Source organism: Eimeria tenella, genomic scaffold (genome assembly GCF_000499545.2).
Source record: "Eimeria tenella Houghton genomic scaffold, Eth_scaff76, whole genome shotgun sequence".
Classification (NCBI taxonomy): Eukaryota; Apicomplexa; class Conoidasida; order Eucoccidiorida; family Eimeriidae; genus Eimeria; species Eimeria tenella.
The window spans coordinates 143149-161785 of NW_013545877.1; the positions used below are offsets into that span (position 1 = coordinate 143149).

The following is an 18637-nucleotide window of genomic DNA, read 5'->3' on the forward strand; positions in this document are numbered from 1 at the left end:
CACTAAGAGCAACGAAAACAGGGACTTCCGTGTCTCTTGCGAGCACGCGCCAGTTTTGTAGCCTTTTACGATAGCTATTAAAGTCAACGTCTCGTCTTCGGGACTACCACTTGTGTGTGTAGGAATTTCTTACTGAGACAGGGGGGTGATAGAGTTTCGGCCGGCCTTATTCCGGTAGTTGGAGTGTTCGGCCATTTCCACTAGCACTTGCGAGTGTCCGACAGCTATGCAGGCTTGAGTCAAGAGGACATAAATCCTTTTATTGAGATAAAAAATATGTGATGCATCAGAGCCAGGCAGTAATCGCATCGATGTGTGCCAGTTTGTGTTGAGCAATACAGCAGTGTCGCGCCACGAGTGCGCGTTTCAGGAACACAGTACGGCAATTTGATCTTTATTCGACTTCCTTGGCTAAATATTTTTGTCTAAGGTACCTTTTGTGTAGAAAATCCGGGTTCGCGTTGTTGGGTTTGCGGAGGTAGATCTAGCATTAGCAAATCGACGCCAGTGACTCCGGAGCAGGCCACTGGTCCACTGTCCACTGGTCCGGCGTCGCTAGGATCAAGATGAAGACATTAAACAAGACGCCATATTTTCCCTTATGTGGAATTAAAAAGGTGTATCTTGAATGCTAGGAGAGCAAATAGCAGGTGTGCCGAGAGTTGAGCACAGGACTTCAGTGCCGACGCTTCCGGCTATCACTTCTTGAGGGGACAAAGGCAGCCTCAAGGACCATTCTTATGTCTCCGGCAGTAGTAGCTGTTGTTTTGTTGACGAGGCATTGCAACAGGTAAAATGGAAAACAACGCATCACGAAGGGAAGGAAGCGTCAGGCACATGAGGAGCTCGTGAGGGTCAAAGCAAACCCCAAGACCAACAGCCACGCTACGGCCCTTACAGGATATACACACACCGCTTCACTCCTAGTTAAAAAGCAGGAAGTGTGAGTGCTGGAGGCTTCGGAACCGCTCGTGTTGCTGCCGCCCCCTTGGAGCGAAACTGCAGCGTTCAGACTGGTTACAGTTCCTCCCTGCTACGCTATTTCAGTTCCATTCTAACTTAGGACTCAGTGGTTTGTGCGCCGCCCTTGATCTCCTTCGAGGATGAAGGGTTCAGGGGTTTCAAGGCTTAATGATGGAGTGCATGACGAAGAGAGTCCAGTGAAACCCACAGTACAGTCCGTCAGGCCTCCGAAGTGCCCCAGAGCATTCTCAGGTTCTGTGAGCTATCGGTGGAGGTCTCAGACGATCATTGTAGCCTGCGGTATGGCTTAGAAATACAAATATTTGTATCTGCTGCGGGACACTAGAGCGGCTAGGCTTTCAGCACAGCATACAGAACTGCCCATGGGACACTGTGACATCAACTTACTATGCACATTAACCTTGAAAAGTATTTCAGTACCACAGGCCGGAATTCCAGTACACAGATCTTGCGAAAATTTGTGTATTTGGGCTTGTGGGTTTTTCGTTTGCACGTCTTAGCGCCGGTCTCTGTTTGGCCAAACGGCTTTATACCCTGTTCCTGCGTCTTGTTCACTTTTGTGTTTCTCTAGGCAGCAACGAAAGCGGACAGCTTGCGCACCCGCTTAAGCTACATGCAAATGCTGTCTATCTCCTGCTGCCCACCCCAACCACTTCTTTGGAAGAGGACAAAAAACGGGGAGGAGCTTCAAGGGGCTGGACCAACAAAGATAGAGGGAAAAGTCAAAGCTTCTCCGATCAGCGAAGTTCCCCTTTCGCCGCAATTAAAAGAAGCGGCAGCAACAGCAACAATAAAGAGAGGGGATACACATGTAATTCTTCAACCTTGGAGAAAAACAGAAATTTAGATGAATCTGGACCGTGCAGAGCTGCAGCTGACTTGTGGTATGTAGCAGCAAAGGAAGCGGCAGCCGTCTCTCGCGTATGCAACAATCTGCTAAATCTTGGGAAAGACATGCAGTTCCTCCCATATCCCTCAGGCTGCACTGCACGTGACAGGCCCTTCGAAGGTTTCGAAGGAAGACTTGACAGCAGCAGCACCGGCGGAGCTTTGTTCCTGGCACGGCAGACTGGCGCTTCTTCTTTAAACACGACGGTAACAGCAACAGAGGCACTAGAATTTACCGCATCCATATCACCCTCACATCTCCCGAATAGAGAAGCACTAGCACTGTTAGAAGGGACGAAAGGACAAGTGACAAGGAGAAACGACGTCGCCGTTAATAACTTTCCAGGAGCCACGTCTGCTTGTTCTTCGTTTACCGTGGAAACGCCTTTTGAGGTCAGGAAAGTATGGGTCGCTTGAAACTCCTGTGCTTTTTCATGTCACTGCGGGTGTGCTGTTGAAGTCCTAAGAGGTCTTGAAGGTCAGATGTCTACCATGTGGTTATTGGGGTGTGCGTGGCTGTGCGCGTGGCTCAGATGAATGTACGGACTGGAAAAGCGGGTGTTCTGAGGAGGATCACAGTGGGTGGATGGGGTTCCCCAAGGGCTCCTCATCCATGGGTAGCGCGAGAGTTGCTGCTGGAGGCATTGAGAGACGCTTCTGAAAATGGCTGCCGTTGGAGACGTCTTGAGAATGCCGGCTGGTCCAAAGCATGCCATCAGGAGCAGCAGCGTCAGCAGCAGCCAGAGCAGGATCAGCCCAACGTGATTAGGGTGTATTGCGGAGCGCAGCACTCAGCAGCGGTTATGGAGGAGGGCGGGCTTTATGTATGGGGAAGCAACAGCTGCGGCCAACTAGGAATCGCTCCTGCAGGTGACTTGGATAACTCCGCAGCGCCACTGCAGCAACAACAGCAAAATCTGTTTCAGAGTAGCCGCAAGAAAAGCAGGAGCGTCAAGGCAGCAGTGGCAGCAGCTATGCGCAAACAGCGCCTGCCTACATCCCTGTGGAGGCCGTCAATCCTCCCTATGTTCGGTGGAGAACACAAAGTACAAGCCGTTGCCTTGGGCGGTGAGAAGAAGCTGCTGCGTGTTCTTTCAGTTTCGCGTTGATACCGTTGCTGCGTTTGTTGCTTCGACTGGCAGCATGGCTGTTAAATACCCTCGTGTAGCGCTTTGCCAAGGTGCCGCTAGATTTGCAGCTACGTTGCTCCCGCTCGTTGCTTTTACTCCTACGGGTGTTGACTGCGGTCCAACTGAGATTGATTCTGCCTATGCTGGGCTATGTCTGCCACGGCCGCTGCAGTTCCTGTTGACTCCGACGGAGCACAGTAAGCTGCTACGTGGTCTCACACGTTGTTTAGTAGGTGTTCTTTTCGCGTCTTCAATTGCTTATGTTGCTGCTGCAGGGGAACATAGCATATTTCTCTGCCGAGATGGCTCCATGTGGGTTTGTGGCAGCAATGCTGAAGGTCAGCTAGGCCTCTTTTCAGCTCCACAACAGCCGCTTCTTTTTGCTGCACTGCCCCAAAGGATGCCGATAGAAGACCGGACAATGTACAAGGGCCTGAAACCTCCAATTGCGGCTGTTGCTGCTGGTTACAGGTCTGTAGTAGCTGCTGCCGCGGCAGTAGGGGCCACCAACAGACTGCACTTTCTTCACAGCCTTGAAGCCAGCACATTCTGCATTCTCGAGCCGCGAACCTCTATTTACTCTCTGGTTGCTCCGTTGCCGCATCCAAGAATGTCTAATTTCGTGCTTCCCCAACTGCTACATTCTGTTCGCCCGAGTGGACGTACAGCGGTCTTCGCACCTGCTGCAGCTGGAGCCTGGCCGGAACTTCAGAAGCAAGTGCTTTTTTGGCTTTCCGCTGCAGGCATTCAGCTTGTATTGATTGCAGAGATCAGTTGTTTACTTGGGGCAACAATGAGGTAAAAATTCACCTTCACCGTTTCTTTCCTAACAGTTGAAGAGAATTTGCCTGTCCGCTGCCGCTGCAACTGAATTTGTTGCAAGCGCAGCTGATGGCTTTGCCTTATAGCGGTTTCTGAAGGTGCCCTTATCGTGCGGTTATTATTTCTTTCGTCGGCTGGTCGTTTGCACTGATGCCTCTCTCGAGTACTGGGATGGATTTTTTCTCCTTCTATCGCGGCTGATCATTGCTGCGGCAAGGCACCTGCCATCCTCAGCGACTGCCGTTTCCTCTGCTGCTTGCAGGGTGATTGCTGTTTCGCGTGTTAGCTCTCCCCTTGCAAATTCTTCTCTTTGTGTCGGTTCAGGTGGTGCTCTTCATTGTTTCTGTTTTCTTTTATTCCTGCTGCAGTTTGGACAGCTGGGTAGAGAAACTTCCTGTCGGAGCCTCAGTCCCTTCAGGCCCTCTCGTGTCCGGTTTCCCTTCGCCACTGGAGTTGTGCAGGCACGTCTTTTCATTATAGCTGCTAATGGAGACGTATCTGCGTTTCATGCAAGAGGTGCCACTGTTGCTGCTGTAGGCCGCAAAAGTCCATGCTTTTGGTGTTGTGCCTGCCAGTGGCCGCACCTTTTGAACCCCTTACATTGCTAGTGGCTTCAGTGGCTGCTGGACCCTCCGCATCATTTTAGCCTGCGTCTTCCACTGCTTCTGTAACTGCTTGTTCGACTGCTGCTACTTGTGCTTGCATTGTGTGTCAGGTGTGTCTTGGACGGTGGCACAGTGCTTGCCTTTCTGATGAGGGTCAAGTTTATGTTTGGGGCCCCGCCCTCGTTGGCTCTTGGGAAACACGCAAGCTGAAAGCAGTACGGAATGCAGCCTCACAATACGCCTTTTGAAAACAAGAGTGGACAAGTAACCTCGTAACTCAAATCCTGCTGTCTATCTTTGAAGTGGCATTTGCAAAATTTTGCGCGTCCAGTAGTGCTCCATGAACATTATTGGATGCCTTCATATGCTATGAAGGTTTTACCTGTCTGAACTATGAACGATCTGCAATGCTATCATGCCGTTACTAACGTATGAGTGCATGCATTAGCGCTGTCACATGCTCTTTGGCGCACGCTTACAGAAGTATCAACAAGTAAGCCCACAGCTACACAGACGTGTGAATACGTTTCTCGCTCTGTGCTCGTACATCTGCCGCTGCATTTAAGCCTTTGCAAGCACAAAAAAATTCATGTTGCAGTAGCACGTATGGACGCAGCCAGGCGTTTTGTGCTGTCCCATCACTTGCCAATTCAGCAGTGGCTTTGGCGCGGCCGCCAGATGCCCACGAAGACGCACCACCTCTGTGGCCCTCAGCTACTGAAGGGCTTGGGGAGTTTTGCTACACGCGTTGTGTGCGGCGGTACCCACTGCGCTGCAATCTGTGCTGCGGACAGGAGCAGCGAGGAGCAGTTGCTGCAGCAACTTCTGCAGCAGCTGGACTGGAAGAGCCAGAAACATAAGTCTACACTTTCAAGTGCTGTCGTGAGGGAGGGGAAAAATAAAAAAGAAGGGAAAAAGCTGGGACGTCCTTCGAAACTTTTCTTCTCAAGACCTCTTCAGCAGTACAGGGCCAAGCTAGCTCAACAAACCCAGAAAAAGAAGCGTACGGAGCGCAAACTCCGTGAGGAATGGCAGCTCACGGGCTTTCAGTGTCCCTGAAGAGCCTCATTTCATTTAAGATATGCGGATCCATTCAAGCTAAACGTTATAACCCTGCCTGTTCACCACTGAAAGGCATGCCGTATCCTTTAATAGCTGCCAGATGTGGTGCTTTGGGGTGTATTTGCAGCTGCACCACAGCAAGAGCAACAGGAGAGCAAGAGCGCTTACTCTCAGTCGGGAGACAAACTACTGATGTGGGGTAGAGGGTCTGAGGGACAGCTGGGTCTGAACTCAATCCGCAATGTTGTGAAACCTATAGAGGTGAGGAAGTCAAAAGGGCTGATAGAAACTGAAAATACGAGTTTGGCAGGAATGCAATGCAGTGGAAGGAGAAGAGTACGCACTAACTCATGTAGAAACACTGAAGGAGGCAAGGGAAGCGCAGCCTCAGGGACTTTACATACGTGGTAACAAAGTGGACAGTGCGCAAACCGCAGACCGCTGACGAAGGGAGCGTCTGCACACTCAAAGGGCAACAGAATGTTTCACAAAGTAGCCAACATATTCAGAGCGGCCGCTGAGAAGCAACGGGAGGCCGACACAAGTAATCAGCTTGCGCAACTTCTCAAGTGCCAGTCTCTGCTGTGTCGCAACGTTTTCGGTACTTTTCTGTGCCGTTTGCTGTCTCAGTTACCATTCTTGCAGGACCCAAAACGCCCCTCCTACATTCAGATCCACAGATTGGCCCTTGGCCTCGCCTTTACGATTGCCGGCGTCTCATTTTACCCCTCCAGTCACTCTTCCGAGGATGAACGTTCTCGCAGCTCCTCCACGTCGTCGTCCTTCGCCTCTCTACCGCCCCCGCTGGAGGCTACTAGCAAAAGCGCCTCATTAGACTGGTCAGAGAAGACAAGTGGTCCGCATGGACGGCCCCCGTGGGTGCCTCCGCTCTGCTTTGTTCAGACGGGTCCTTCCTTTGTTTCCATTGATAAGACGTCAAGCACGTCTTCAAATGCAGAAGAAAAAACAGCGGGGGACGGTGGCTGGACAAGAACGGTATTGAGGGAGATAACTGTCTCAGAGGCGGCTGAGGCGATTCGCTGCTCCAGCTTTTCCAGAAAAGAAGACCCGTGCAGGAGTCTCTCACTACGTTCTTTTCCCCTTCAGGCACCTTTGAGGAATTTGTTGCCTCCGCCGCGGCGCAATACTTTTAGTTGTGGATTCAGCGGGTCTGCTGAGGGCAGTTTCCCTTTTACAGACCTTTTCAGCTCAGCAGTCTCCTCCGACAGTCTTCCTCATTGTCCTTCGGCCTCTTTTGGTAAGTATGGAGGCCACTCAGGGTCCCATCTCCGTCCTGACAGATCAAATCTGGAACAGCACGCCTGCGTGTTGCCCATACAGCTATATGCATGGGGCAGCAATGAGCAGCAGCAGATTCCCCTATCTCCTCAACAGAGACAGGAAACAGGGAGAAAGAGAATCAAGCTTCCAAAGCGAATTGATCTTGAGGCACTTGCGTACAGTGCTCTTCAGAACACCTGGACACCTCCACTAGCTTTTACTGCTGCCAGTTTTGGAGGCAGCAACAGCAACTGTAGTGGGGACAGCAGCAACAGCGGAAAAGGAGCTGCAGATGCTTCACTGCAGGCAACAGATGCAGCAGTGACCCAACGTATTAAGGGGCACCTTTTTTTCTCACAACGGCTTCGGACTCCTCTTCAGATCCTGCGGAACTATCGCAAACGCTCATTTCTTGCAGCAGCACCAAGTACAGTGGCTGGGCCTGCTGGTCAAATCCGCAGGAGTGCTGCAAATGAGGCGGGAGAACCAGAGCAACAAAGCCCATTGAAGGCATATCTTTCCCGGCTGCTCACGCGACTGGACTCTCTAGGAGGGAGGGATACAGAGGTAGGGGAGAGACAGGCAAAACGAGCAGAAGGGACAGGCGACAAGACCGCTAAAAAGGGCTCTAGAGAACATACAGGGACAACGGCAGCCGCAAAAAACAGAGCAGATGAAGCCTGCTTGTCTTCCAGCCCACATTCCATGGAAGTAACACCTCCACAAACAAAAGGCAAGGGGGAACCTCTAAGGTCAAAAAGCTGTACGGAAACAAATAAACGGTCTCCACTTTTCTCTGTAGGCAGCCGACGGCTTCCCATATCTGTTCTACGAAAACAGGCCAACTCTGCTGCTTCGAACAGATACAGCAGGCAAGCTTCACTATCCAGCAAGAGCGGAGGCCAACCTTTCAGTTCACGCAGCAGCAGCAGAGGCGGCGGAGTCTGTAATACCAGCGCCCGCAACCAGCTCGAAGCTCAAAGACGCAAAGGCGAGTTAAGTGTATTTGGCTCCGTACGCCGGAGCAGCGCAAGCCGCTCGTACACGATCCCGACAGACGACGACCCGCCCATCGGAACACGCGGGGAATTGGGTACAGATGGCGTGTGGAGATCCATTGAAAGAGTAACAGTGAAGGATATTGCCGCAGGAGAAACGCACAGTTTGCTGCTGCTGGAGATATCGTACTGGGAGAGAATCTGCAACAGCAGAAGCAGCAGCTACAACAGAAGTCCCTGAGGAACAGCTCTGGAGCCTTCAAAACGCGGTCCCCAGCAATATACGGACGTCCTTCAGCAACATCTTTGCTACAGTAGCAACCGCTACAGGAGTATACACTGCATCAGCACCCGTTATCGTAGTATATCTGTAAGCAAATCCCTTAAGTCTTGCCAATATATTAAATTTGTAAAGAAAAAAAGAAGGCCTTTCGGTGAGGCCCCCTTTTAGTGTCGTTTTCGTCGGATGGCGCGGCACCCGTGCCGCAAAGGGTACACGTTGCCTGCTGTGCAGTGCTACTGGAGGCCCTACGTGCGCATAGGCCCCAGGCTACCCTGCTGTCGCTAGAATTCCTACAAACTACGCCGCAGTGGGCCCAACTATGGCACTATTACCAATTGTACAGGCCCCAACCGCAAGGGCGTACGTCGTTCGGGGCCCGATAGGTTGAGTACAGACGTCAATCTTGACGTTTGGGCTCTTCAGAGACGTGGGTACGCCTCTGGCTTCAGGGCTTGGGCTTGAGCGGCTCGTAGTAGAACGGAGGGCCCCCGAGGACTGCAGGTCTGCCCTCCAAGTTTGGGTTTAAGGGGAATAACACCCGCGAGACAAGTGCAAGAGGGATGTCGCCTATTGTGCCGGTATGCCTGTGGTGGTGCTGCTGCTGCTGGTGCCGCTGCAGCAAGTTCACAACGGGCTTCTGGATGTGGTCCTGGCAGTTGACCTGTTGGGGGTGACCTCTTGCTGCTGCTGCGGCCGCTGATGCCACTGCGACAGCAGACGCGCCAGCCATCAGCTGGAGCGAACGCTCGGCTTCTGGGGAAGGCGCCCTGGCTCGACTGTCTGTAAATCACAACGAAGGCCGCATGCCCAATCGAGAAAGTTCGTTCTATGGGTCTACATTCTAGGGCTCGGTCTAGATGACACGGCACAAGGCAGCGAAATAGACTGAGGGAGCTACAGAACAGTTGCATCCGCACGCCACAACCTTCAGAGCCAAAAACCCTAAGTGATGTGCGGTTGTTTCACACCTCTGGAAGGTGGTGAAATGTGCAGCGGCACACCTAACTAGAGACTTGGGCATGTAAACAAGCGAAAGCTGCCGCGCATAAAGTGCAAGAGAGGAACAGGCAATGCTACTTTGTGCACAGAGCAAGGTACACCAAACGACCACAAATTCTTCCATCGCAGTTCAACTCTGCGTACTATCTAAAATACATATATGTATATATATATATATATGTTCAAGTCTGCACCGGCACATGGCATATGCACCTTGCATTGGCTTCCTAGGTGCATGGATGCTGCACTGACACGCCAGAGCACCTTTGCAAACAGCCGGTCAGATGCAGTAGCTAGCGTCTACCGCTCCCAACTAGGGGAGGTGGAGCTGTCGCTCGAGCTCTTTGAACTTTACGGTGTACTGTCTGTGCTTTCTGCTTGTTCTCTCAGTTGCATTTTTGTTCCCCTTGCCTGTGAACTGCCGCATGTCGTCAGGAGGCGGGGAGTACAACATGTTGATTAAGACATAGCCGAAGAAGACAACAGCTAGCACGACCAGCAGCAACACAGGCAGCGACAGCGCCCAGTACCTGAAGCATGCGCAAAGCGCAGCAACAGCATAGCACAACTACTCAGCCCAGACACCGCAGACAGCCACGGGCCCACACAGCACGCAGAGGCCTGCGCATGCAGATGAGTTGAGACCGGAAACACCTACAGGCGGTCAACATTGTAGGCAGCAACTCTGTAAGCTGCCACAAAAGCCTCCAGCAAGCAGCAGCGCACAACGACAGATTCTGATGCCATATACAGGTACACGTCTCGTCTGCCCGCATGCGAAAATAGGCAGTGAGATCGCGTCAGCTGCGATCTATAGGGTTGAGGGGAGAGAGTAGAAAGGAGCAACAGAAGCTGGAGCGGCCAAGAAGGGAGGCCAAGAGGCGAGTGTAGACGAGACGCGCAAAGCCAGACATGCTGACACGGAGGCCATCGCAGAAGACTGACGCAGATGGGCAGACAGGGCCTTTGCAGAAGACACAGAAGCCCAATACGCGGCAAAGGGGAGGCAGCTGCAGCCACAGCCGCAGCTGCAGCAACCCACTAGACCCAACAAAGCCAGCAGCACAGGTGCGCTCAAGAGGTTTGACTTGTCATGGGGGGTTCAGTTGTGTCGCCGTCTGGACCGCTTGCCTGTCCGGGTAGTAGCTGATGCCGAGCCTCTCGAGCTGCTCTCTGCTGCTGAGGGACCAGAAGAAGTAGGCGAAGAAAGCCACAAAGGAAGTCAGCCAGCCCACAAAGCCGTTCACCTCTGTGGAGGTCGAGTCACCCATTGTCAAGAAGCGGAGTTCGGCGCTCAGAGAGCGACAGAGGCACCGACGGCAGCTGCTATTAAGACAAATGTGCGAATATGGCTGAAGGCGAGTGGGGGGGCAGCAACACGCAGAGGCAAACGGGGCCCCCCAGGCGAGCCCAAGGAGAGGCAGAGGCGGCCACTCAAAGACGCAGAAACAGCAGCGCCCAGAAAGGCAAATGCGGCTATATGTGGGGAGCTGTGCAGGTAGTGGGGGCACAAAGACACACAAGAGCCGCGGCAGACACACCCAGACTTAATAAAACTGAAGACACTGCCGAAGACACTGTCTTCAAGCGAGGCTCTCCAACGGCCAGGGGGTCCCTGTACGCGCTACGCCAAGCTTTAGAGCCCTGGTTTAGGCATGGGGATATCTCTAGGGCCCGTGCGTCGCCTGTCAAGTCGGAGGCCCCCTCTGGGCCGGGGGGGCGCCAGTGAAAACGAGAGGTCCCAGCAGAAGTGAGGGCCCGTTTATGGGCTTCAGATTTCCTGGGAACTGCCTCGGGTAAGAAGTCTCTGCCTACTTGAACATACTTTGCGGAGGGGCCTTAGCCGGAAACGGGGCCCCTATATAGGGACCCTTGTCTGAGGTGATGCAGCCAGCTTTCAGAGGCTGGGCTGCTTTCACGCACAGATAGGAGGCCCTTCTGCAGTCTAAGAGTGCCGTTGAGCCGCCTGCTCTGTTGCCCCTGGATAGAAACTGGAGAGAGGGTGCAGCAACAGGGGCCCCTCGCGTCCTAGTGAAGGGCGCTCGGTTTGACACACCCACACGGCATGGTCAAAGTAAAAATGAAGAGTAAATTCAATATTGAAAAGTATTTCCTGGGAAATAATGACTCATAAAGTAAAGAAGAAACACAGCCCGCCGTTGGTGTTGCTGGTTCGGCACGGGGCCCCCTGCGGCAGCAGCGCCAGCTCCTGATGCTGCTGCTGTACACACTGCTGCTGTTGCTACGGCTGTTCCTCCGCATTTTTGCTAAGCACCTAGCAGTGAGCTCACTTGAGGCTCCTTGCTTCCTATAAATCTTGAAGATGGCAGAGACACTTCCTGAGAAGGTCGGTTCGGCGGTAGCAGCAGCGCAAGCCGACGAGAGCGGCTCCGCAGCAGCAACAGGAGCAGCAGGGGAAGATGCAGGATTGGGAGGCCAATACACGAAACCGTTCCCGCCCCCACCCCCTGAGGTCAAAGAAATGGCAATGGAGCAGGAAAGAGGTTCGCCATTGCTGATGCTGCTGCTGGTAGAACGCTGTTTGCTGCTGGCCAAATGTAGCTATGTTGCTGCTGCTGCGGCTGGAGTCGAGCAGAAAGGGAGAGAGGCGTAGTAGCAGTGAAGGTGGTGCTGACACTCCAGACACTCCAGGTGGAGCCGGAGAAGACTGGAGGCAGACGCAGCCGAAGAAAAGGGGCTGCAGAAAAAGCAGAAAAGGGGAAAAGATGTAGAAATATAGTAGGATATAAAGAGGCTGGCCGCAGGGGAAGCCTTAGAATAGCTATGTGTACAGTTCAGAGTCGCCCCATCTCAGCAGCTGCATCTACTGCAGCGGCTGCTGCCGCTGCCACAGGGTCAATCCCGTTGAAGCAGTTCATCTCTTTGCTGTGTTTTTGCTGCATTTCGGCACCTTCGGTTTTATTTCTTTTGAAATACTGCAGAGATCGCTGAGAAGCTCCGGGAAGTCGAGGAAAAGAAGGAGAAGGGGAACGAACTCTGGAAGCAGGCAAGTTCTTGCTGCTGCTGCTGCTGCTGCTGCCGCTGTGTTGCTGCTCTTGTTGCGACACCAGTCACATTTGCAGGTGCAGCTGCGGATTTGCTTTTCGCAGCTGCTGCTGCGGTTAGCCGTACAGGCGTTTGTGGCGTTTGTGGTGCTTCTGCTGTTGCTGGTGTACTGCTTCTGCTGGTGGCATTGCAGCTGTTTCTCGCTGCTGCCAGCATGCTGCTTTGACTGCTGCCGCTGCTGGCGGTGCTGCTGCTGCTGCTGCTTTCAGGGCCAAGTCGACGAAGCAATCAGAGAATGGCAGCTGTCGCTCAAGATTTGCTTCTCACTCGCCTGCCGAGGTTAGCTGCTGCGTCCTTTAGGGCACCAGGGTTTAGGCTTGAGGACAAATGGCTGGTGTTGTGCATTCGTTAGCTGCTGCTGCTTCTGCTGCCCGTCTCTGCATGCGCTGCTGCCTTGCAGCTCTTGTCTTTGGCTGCGCCCTTGCCTGCTACTAATGGCGCTGCAGCAAGGGCACGTGGGTTGTTGCCTGTTTGTGTTTGTGTGGGACAAGTGCTGCTGCTGCTTTTGACGAGCCTTGTGGTGTATAGACAGCTGCTGCATGCGCTGCCCTCACGGGCATCGATTACTTTTGTCTTTTTTGTTTCTGGTTTCTTCTGCTCTCCCAGGGCCCCACATGGGCCAGGAACTCATTCCCCTGGAGCTGCCGTTACACCTCAATTTGGCTGCAGCTGCACTCAAAACTGGAGAAGCTCACACAGCCATTCATCACTGCACCAGAGCGTTGCAGCTGAAGAAGACGCACCCCAAGGCGCTCTACAGGCTTGCCAAGGCGCATCTTATGGTCAATGTAATCTTATGCTGCTGCTGCGGGTGGATGTGCTGCTGCTGTGACTGGTCTTGGGACTGCTGTCCGTAGTGTGGCTGCTGGTGCTTCTGCGGGGATTGTTGCACACCAGCTGCGCGGGCAGCAACTTCCTCTCTACTTTTTCCAGCTGCCGTTGCTGCTGCATCTTCTGCTGCAGGATTTTCAAGACGCTTCAGAAGCAGCAGAATTGCTGCTGCAGGTGCAGCCAGGTGACCCTTTGGCTCTGTCACTGCAGCAGGAGATAGCACGGGAACGGGAATTGCACAAGATCCAGCAGCGACGGCTGATGCGAAAAATGATGGGCGTCAGAACCAAGAGCAGCAGCAGCAAGGGCAACACCAGCAACACCAGCAGCACGGACAGCGGCACTTGCAACGCATCTTGTACCCCGTCGAAAGAAGCTGATGATCCCAGCATCAAGACCTCCAGCAACACAAGCAGCAGCAGCAACACAAGCAGCAGCAGCAGCAACACGAGCAGCACCAGCAGCAGCAGCAACGCAGACAGCAGCAACAGCTTCATATGGGACATACAGTGGCGCGATGATGACCAAGACACCTCTTTGTGGCTCCGTCCGCACTCTCTAGAGTACTTGTCTGAGGAATGCAATTTCCCTTTGACTCGCTCTCTCCCCCTCACGCTGCTGTCAGCCCTGCACCAGCTGCAGCTGCAACAGCAGCAGCAGCAGCAGAATCAAGCTTTGCCCGATTTGAAGAAGGGTACACTCTGCCTCCATATTTTGGGGGCCTCAGCACATCATGAGTTGAGCTGCCGCTTCACTTCCATCTTGGAGAGGTGGCCGCAGCTGAAAACCCTCATAATTCTCTTTGTAGGATTTACTCAAGGGGGGCCCAACCCCACTAAGTTTGAAGGCAAGCCATCTTTGCTGTTGTTGCTGCTGCCGCTCCTGGTGCTGCTGGTGCTTCTTCACCGTGTCCAGCCGCAGCTGCTCTGTTAGTGGCTGCTGCTGCTCCAGGAGTTTGTTCTGTTGCTGCTGCTCTTGCCGTCGCAGTCGTCTTTGCTGTTTTTTGCTGCTTTTTTGCTGCTGCTGCTTTTGAGGCGTTTACTATCTGCTGCGCACGTGCTTGCCGCGCCTTGAGTGCTTCTGCGCTGCCAGTCTCATTGCTGGGCCTTAGCTGCAGCCACAGCTAGTGCTTCTGGTCCTTTTCAGTTGCCCCTGTTGGTGCTGCCGCTGCTTCTGCTGCTGCTGCTGCCGCTGGTGCTGCTGCCACAGAAGACCTCGTCAAGGGAGAGCTGTCTCCCCCACACTGTGTCAAAGTCGATGGACGAGAGCAGGTCGCTGTTTTCTTCAAAGGCACTTACTCGGATTTGGCGAAGGTATATGCTGGCGGTTGCTGCTGCTGCTGCTGCAATGCCTCATGTTCCGTTTGACTGCTCAGGACCACGGATCTATTTTTTGCGCCGATTCTGTTTTCAAGCCTTCATGCATGCGTTTGTTAATGTGTCTCCTGAAGCCCTTTGGCGTCATCTCCCTCTTCCAGTGTCTGCATTAACTTGCCCCGTGTGCATTCCAGCTGCTGCTGCAGCTCTCTGCGCTGCTGGATCTTCTGCTTCAAATTCCTTGCGTTCCAGTGCCTCCCTTTCACCGCTCTGGGCAGAGAACAGTGACCAATCAGATCGAAAGAAACACGAGCCGAGTTTTTTTCTGTCTCACTTTCTCAGAAAGTCCCCGGCATTCTCTCCAACCCCAAATGTACTTTCTTTCCAGATATAGCACTTTTCAGCACCCTAGGGGCACTCCAGGAGCCCTCCAAAGGTACTGAGGCCACAGCAGATGGGCCAGACACCCTATCTGAGGCGACACTGGAGACACTGCGTCTCCTTATAGACAACAATGTGGTGAGCTTCTGCTGGGCTTTCTACCAGCTTGCTTCTCTCTTGTCAGGCATTCTACTGTTGGTCTCTATCTTTTCATTTCCCTGCCGTGCATTCTCCATGCTATTCTCACTCTCCTAGGTCCGCTCACATTGATACCCTCCTCGAGGATTCTTTATGCATTTCTTGTTTCCCATGTCTTTTTGTCTCCGCCTGCCTCACCGCCCGTGCTGCTGCCTTTTATTATTTTGGCTCTACGCTTATCATATTGTACCCCGCATTTGTTGGCTGTGCTGTTGGGCTTCCAGCATTTTCCCTGCTTACGGGGGCCCCCGGGGGGCCCCCGGGGCCCCCCGCGCCCCGGGGGCCCCGCGGGGGGCCCCCTAGTTATTTGCCCTTCTCTCGGCCTCTGTGTCTATTGGGAAGCCGTTGACTGCTCTTTAGCAGCTTTCACACTCTGCGTTCATTTTGTTAGATTTCGTCTCTACCGCTAGTGGCTCTGCCCCTGTATCTCTGGCTGCAGCTAACGGTTATCACAGAGAGCAATTTATGCACGGCGGAAGATGTTGCTGCATATTCATCAGTGGCAGCAGCAAGAACAGCCGCAGCACCGCCACTGCCACCCAGCAGGGGCGCACCAGTGGTTGAGCAGCTAGGTGGCCTGCTACTGCTGCCCCCCGAACGCAGCAGATTCCCGCTGCTCCTGGAGCTGCCCTCGGCAGCAGACGGAGCCAAAGCTGCGAATTTTGCTGCTCGGAATGCTGCTGCTGCTGCTGATGCAGCTGCAGCTGCAGCGGAAAGAGCCAAGGGGAAAGCCTCCCCGGAGGCTGTTGCTGCAGCAGAAGCAGCAGCCAAGAAGGCAGCAGCAGACACTGCTGCTGCTGCTGCTGCTGCTGAGCTAGCTGCTGCTGCTGCTGCTGATGCAGAGTCGAAGGCCGTCAAGCAGCACGTGGCATGCGCCAAACACGGAAGTAAGACAAGGAAGACTTTAGCTCTAAGCTGTGCACCGAATTGGCTCTCTTTTGCTCTCACATTCTGGCGTCGAGAGCTTTGTGTTGGCCACTGAGGGTTTATTTGTGTTTTGCTGCTGCAGGCTTTTTTGCATTCAAAGGCCGTGACCCTCGGGCTACTGGTGCTGCCGGAGCTGCCATGCCGTAGGACGCCAGCAGCTCTTACACCAATGCAGCTTGGGCTTGTTATTTCTAAGGTTTACAAATCTGATAGTAGGGCATTGACCGCAGACAGTGGAGCCTCAGGTGGCAGACAAGGGCCGAGCTTATGCTGCTGCTCCCATCAGTTGCTGCCGCATCTGCATTGTAGCGGCAGCTGTTTTTCTGCAATGAGTGTTGCTGCCGCGACACTTCTGCATCATGTGTTGATGCAGCATGTGTTGCTGCAGCATTTATGTGCTGCTGCACCGGTTGGCTGGGAAGTTTCTGCTGCCGCGGCAGTTGTCGCAGCTTAACGCTGCTGATTGTTCTGCGCCGCCGCACAGAGACTGGCCGAGGTTACCGCAGCGGCTGTGTTTCGCTGATTTGATTGTGGTTATTTAATTTACGGGGATGTTAAAGGCGCAGCTAGACACAAAGGCTAGGGATGCAGACATCGAGGCAGACGCAGAAACAGAGCAAAGTGATTGGAGCCAAAGCGGAGAGAGCCAGCGCGGGAAAGAGAGACCTAGAGAGCCGAGATGTAGGAAACAGTGGAAACCAGCAGGCTGCCACAGGAAAGAAAAAGTCCACGGTGCAAAGCGAGATAAGGGAAGAGATGCATTTGCAGACGGCCCACTGACACTGCACAGAGCACGTCGTACTACAGCGACTCTCTGGAAGCTCTTTCTCCCTGCTTTGTGCCTATTTCTTTCCACGCCGACGGCGAACTTCAGACAAACGGATTGAGGAGGCTACCCCACTTTGTTTTGGTGCATCTTTAAAGAGGCCTTTTGAAACAGAGGCGCGCCGCCATTATGGGCCCGCGGCTTGGAAAGGGTCTCATAGGGCGTTTTCCTTCCCGTACTAAATTTTTCAGGGAGTTTGAAAGCGGCTTACTCAAGGGCCCGCTGCTAGAGACCTGCGCCTCTAAGAGCGGTTCCCAGCAAGTAGAGGGGCTAACAAATGCACAGGAGCGCTCAAATTGGGAATTGCCAGAGTGCGCACAAATGCCAAGCGACGCATGGAAAAGCCCAGTGATACTGGCCTTCTAGTGAACGGGCATTGGCTAGGGGCCAAATGCCCCAAAATAGACGGAGCCAATAGATAGACAAGGCCAGTAGAGGGGTGGGTTCTCTCACACTCAAGGAGCATCGCAGTGTACAACTGTAACTCTCATCGGCCTGTGAGCACTTGGGACTCGTAAATGGGCACCATGTATTTAATGTTGATAAAGGCATCAGGACCCCCTGTCTCCTCCATCATTTTAAGGGTCTCCTCAATCAACACAGCAACGTCCTCCCTGCAGCAGAAAGACACACTCGATTCTGCTGCTGCTGCTTGACGGCTGTGGTCCTGAAGAGTTGCAGCTGGGGGCAGGTCATCTGTGTCCAATAGAAAGGTCTGCGGTGCAGGGGTCGGTGTATTGGCTCTAAAAGGAGGTGAACTTGGACTGTGTGTGCAGCTGTTTCCAAGGGTTAAAAATGGATGTGGTGTGGCTCATGCCTTCTTCGTTGCGCGTAGTCTGTGGCGCTGTTTAGATTGTTCCTTTTCGAGATGAAGAGGTTAAAACATGGTAGCAGCTGACGGTAGTAAGGCACGAGGGCTTCTCCCGCGTGGGGTCCTAACAACGGGCAAAACGAACAAAAGAAAACCTAAGTAGTCAGGGGTCCAAATAGACTTCAATGCTGAAGGCGCAGAGGCACTGCACAGCCCGCAGCGTGTCTTGTCTGCCCTGTCAGCAGAGCAAAACAGACCAGTATGCACAAAAGAAGCAAAAGTACCCTTTTAGAAAGCCTGATCGCGCCCACTTACCAGTTTGTAGAAGCTTCTGAATGACTTTCAGGGTGGTGGCCATTACCTACGGAAGGCGCATACACAGGGCGAGACGCGAAATAGAAAAAAGAGGGGAAAGCAGGAACAAAATAATGGTTATGGAGCCGGCTTTGGAACAGAAACACAAACTAAAAGGATAGACAGAAAGCAATGCAAGATTCAACGGAAAAGGGGCAAAGCAGTAGACGACGTCGGCAGAAACTCCGTTGCGGCCACGCAACTGCAGCAGACACGTAAAAGCCAAGAAGATAGGAAATAGGAAAAGACAGAAATGCAGAAGTGTCTACAGATAGATAGACGTGCGCATTGGCCAGCGGGCCCAGCAGTAGCGAAAGAAAAAACAGAAAAAGAGAGGCCAACAAGAGGCTGATGAGGGTAACAAAACAGAAAGAGGCAGCTTCAGAAAACACAGCCAAAAAAGTGATTTTGGGGGCGAGCAAGTGCAGAGAGGCAGTTCTGGGCAGCCGCAGCGATAAGACGAAGCGAAAAGGCCCACTTCGGGATCTCGGGTATTGAGGGATATCTTTAAAGGCATGATGAGTTGGGGGATGACAGTCACCGCCTTCTTCCCACTGGCTTCCAGCAGATCATGCGTCTGCACACAGTTCCCCACACAGAAATGACCCATATTAGCCTTTTGAATTTGGAGTGAAGTGGCCACTTCAAATTTAGAATCTCAACTTCCGCCCCAAGCCCACTGCGCGCCAAACCTAGGCGATAAGCAGGCCCCCCAAACTTAGCAGACACTTGGGGGCTATCTAAGCCAGCTGCCTCTGATGACGCATGCAACAGCAAAGGCCGCTGCTCGTGCGGCGGCAGCCTAGGTTGTGCGGGACGTCTTGGTGGCTAGCTGGGGGCTCATGCTCTCGCGAGGCCAGCAGCAGAGGAGGCGG

At 53.3% G+C, this 18637-nt stretch overlaps 4 protein-coding genes across 4 annotated transcripts; 3 read left to right on the forward strand and 1 right to left on the reverse strand.

Annotated features, from left to right (window-relative positions):
• Positions 1–1938: 1938 nt before the first annotated feature.
• On the forward strand, positions 1939–3804 carry ETH_00020365 (uncharacterized protein; the record flags this gene model as incomplete). The annotated part of the gene is made up of 3 exons (XM_013380649.1): positions 1939–2265; positions 2406–2940; positions 3278–3804. 3 exons carry the CDS (start codon positions 1939–1941, stop codon positions 3802–3804), a joined length of 1389 nt encoding a protein of 462 aa, XP_013236103.1.
• A 1231-nt stretch (positions 3805–5035) lies between these two features.
• Positions 5036–8011, forward strand: ETH_00020370 (Regulator of chromosome condensation RCC1 (Precursor), related, related; the record flags this gene model as incomplete). Its single annotated transcript, XM_013380650.1, has 3 exons — positions 5036–5450; positions 5619–5752; positions 6122–8011. The coding sequence occupies 3 exons, from the start codon at positions 5036–5038 to the stop codon at positions 8009–8011; spliced, it is 2439 nt and encodes an 812-aa protein (XP_013236104.1).
• Positions 8012–8498: 487 nt separating this feature from the next.
• Positions 8499–10323, reverse strand: ETH_00020375 (phosphatidylinositol N-acetylglucosaminyltransferase subunit, putative; the record flags this gene model as incomplete). Its single annotated transcript, XM_013380651.1, has 3 exons — positions 8499–8833; positions 9464–9582; positions 10184–10323. 3 exons carry the CDS (start codon positions 10321–10323, stop codon positions 8499–8501), a joined length of 594 nt encoding a protein of 197 aa, XP_013236105.1.
• Positions 10324–11375: 1052 nt separating this feature from the next.
• On the forward strand, positions 11376–15918 carry ETH_00020380 (TPR domain-containing protein, putative; the record flags this gene model as incomplete). The annotated part of the gene is made up of 9 exons (XM_013380652.1): positions 11376–11556; positions 11649–11791; positions 12328–12397; positions 12725–12906; positions 13082–13796; positions 14159–14262; positions 14608–14784; positions 15284–15731; positions 15854–15918. The coding sequence occupies 9 exons, from the start codon at positions 11376–11378 to the stop codon at positions 15916–15918; spliced, it is 2085 nt and encodes a 694-aa protein (XP_013236106.1).
• Between the last annotated feature and the right edge of the window lie 2719 nt (positions 15919–18637).